Source organism: Aplysia californica, unplaced genomic scaffold, assembly GCF_000002075.1.
Source record: "Aplysia californica isolate F4 #8 unplaced genomic scaffold, AplCal3.0 scaffold00400, whole genome shotgun sequence".
Taxonomy (NCBI): domain Eukaryota; kingdom Metazoa; phylum Mollusca; class Gastropoda; order Aplysiida; family Aplysiidae; genus Aplysia; species Aplysia californica.
Genome location: NW_004797670.1, coordinates 261063 through 262527, shown reverse-complemented (window position 1 = coordinate 262527; position 1465 = coordinate 261063). Strand labels below are relative to the sequence as shown.

At 41.4% G+C, this 1465-nt stretch overlaps 1 protein-coding gene across 1 annotated transcript in view; it reads left to right on the top strand.

The window, feature by feature from the left end:
• Positions 1–1465, top strand: part of LOC101862963 (neural cell adhesion molecule L1) — a gene marked incomplete in the record, with an annotated part of 40400 nt that overhangs the window by 30545 nt on the left and 8390 nt on the right. Inside the window, 1 exon segment of the mRNA XM_013085723.2 lies at positions 351–494. Coding sequence (XP_012941177.1) covers positions 351–494 — 144 coding nt within the window.

Below are 1465 nucleotides of genomic sequence, written 5' to 3'. Positions count from 1 at the left end.
GAGAGAGAGAGAGAGAGAGAGACAGAGAGAGGACTGGGTATCTACGTTCATGGGTACATTGAAAATGTATTTTATAATGCCTTTCTGTCGTCATCCTAGATCGTTTCTTTAGAACTGTCCAAACCCGTAAATTCCGCATTGAATCTCTCCCTCCCAACAAAACACAAAAACAACCAACTTACCTAACAACCAACCTGACAACCGACCTACCAACCAACCAACCAACCAACCAACCAACCAACCAACCAACCGAAATAAAACAAAAAAGAACACATTACTATCACCCCCTTCCCACTCTTCCAGCCTTGCATTGATGGCGACTAACTACCTCCCTTCTTGCACATCCTCAGACCCGTCCAAATTCGTCATGTCCTCGGACAAGAAGCAGCTTACCATACGGTCCGTGCAAAAGGCTACGGACATTTTCTGCGTCCAGTGTCGGGTGTCCAATCACGTGGGCAATACCTGGGGGGATGGCTGTCTCAATGTCATACGTGAGTCCACATACTGGTTTACTTTTTTTAGTAAGGTTTTTTGGCGCTCGCAACTGCATAAGGTCATAATTATGAGCACCAAGGGGGTCGATGTCAACAGAGAAGTCAAAACGGGGAATCAGGCTTACCCTGCTCACCTCTCTAGCCTCAACAGCGCAAAGTCTGCTTCGGGTATCCAGGCACCCCGGAAATAGCAGTTCACAAGAGACTGACAAACATACGAAAGAAGTAGAAAGAAGTCCACATACCGGTTAATTTAGTGCTATACAAAAATACTATAATATACGAAAAAGATAAACAGCATCATAAATGACCCTTAACACCCCCTTTCTACACAAATTGTGAGATCACGCAACAGCAGATACGTACCACTAATGGCCAAGGCAGAAAGATACAAAAGAAGTTTCTTGCCATCTAGGATAAGGGTGCTGTGGGAATAAATATATTTGTGTATTGCTGTTTCGAATATTATATACATGTATCTATATAACTCTGAAGGTCTTGTGATATAGATTCCTGCATGTGGTTAAATGGTGCATTTGATGTGCGTTATTGTCAGCTTTATTTTTCTCTTAAGTTGAATTTTAAGGAAATATGTAATCAAAACTTCTATGCTTACCTGCATGTGTTTTTACAGTCCCATAAAATAAAGACAAATTTCCGTCTGGGACAGTGGGTGGTTGGCGGGTGCTCTGGTGTGGTTTGCTCCTTCTTTCTTTCCTATCTTAATATATTTCGTCCTTATCTCCCCTTCTTCTTTTTAATGTTTGTAACTCTCTTGTAACACATCTAATCTTCTGGCGCTTATATGACCTTGTGCGGTTGCGAGCGCCGTAAAACCTCTACTAAAACTAAAACGCCTGGGACAATAAAGTATTCATAAGTTAACATATTTATTACACTATGTTATACAGAAGCGACATAGAGGTTTAAACAGTGTTACATACAAGTCCACGTACTGGTTAAGACAT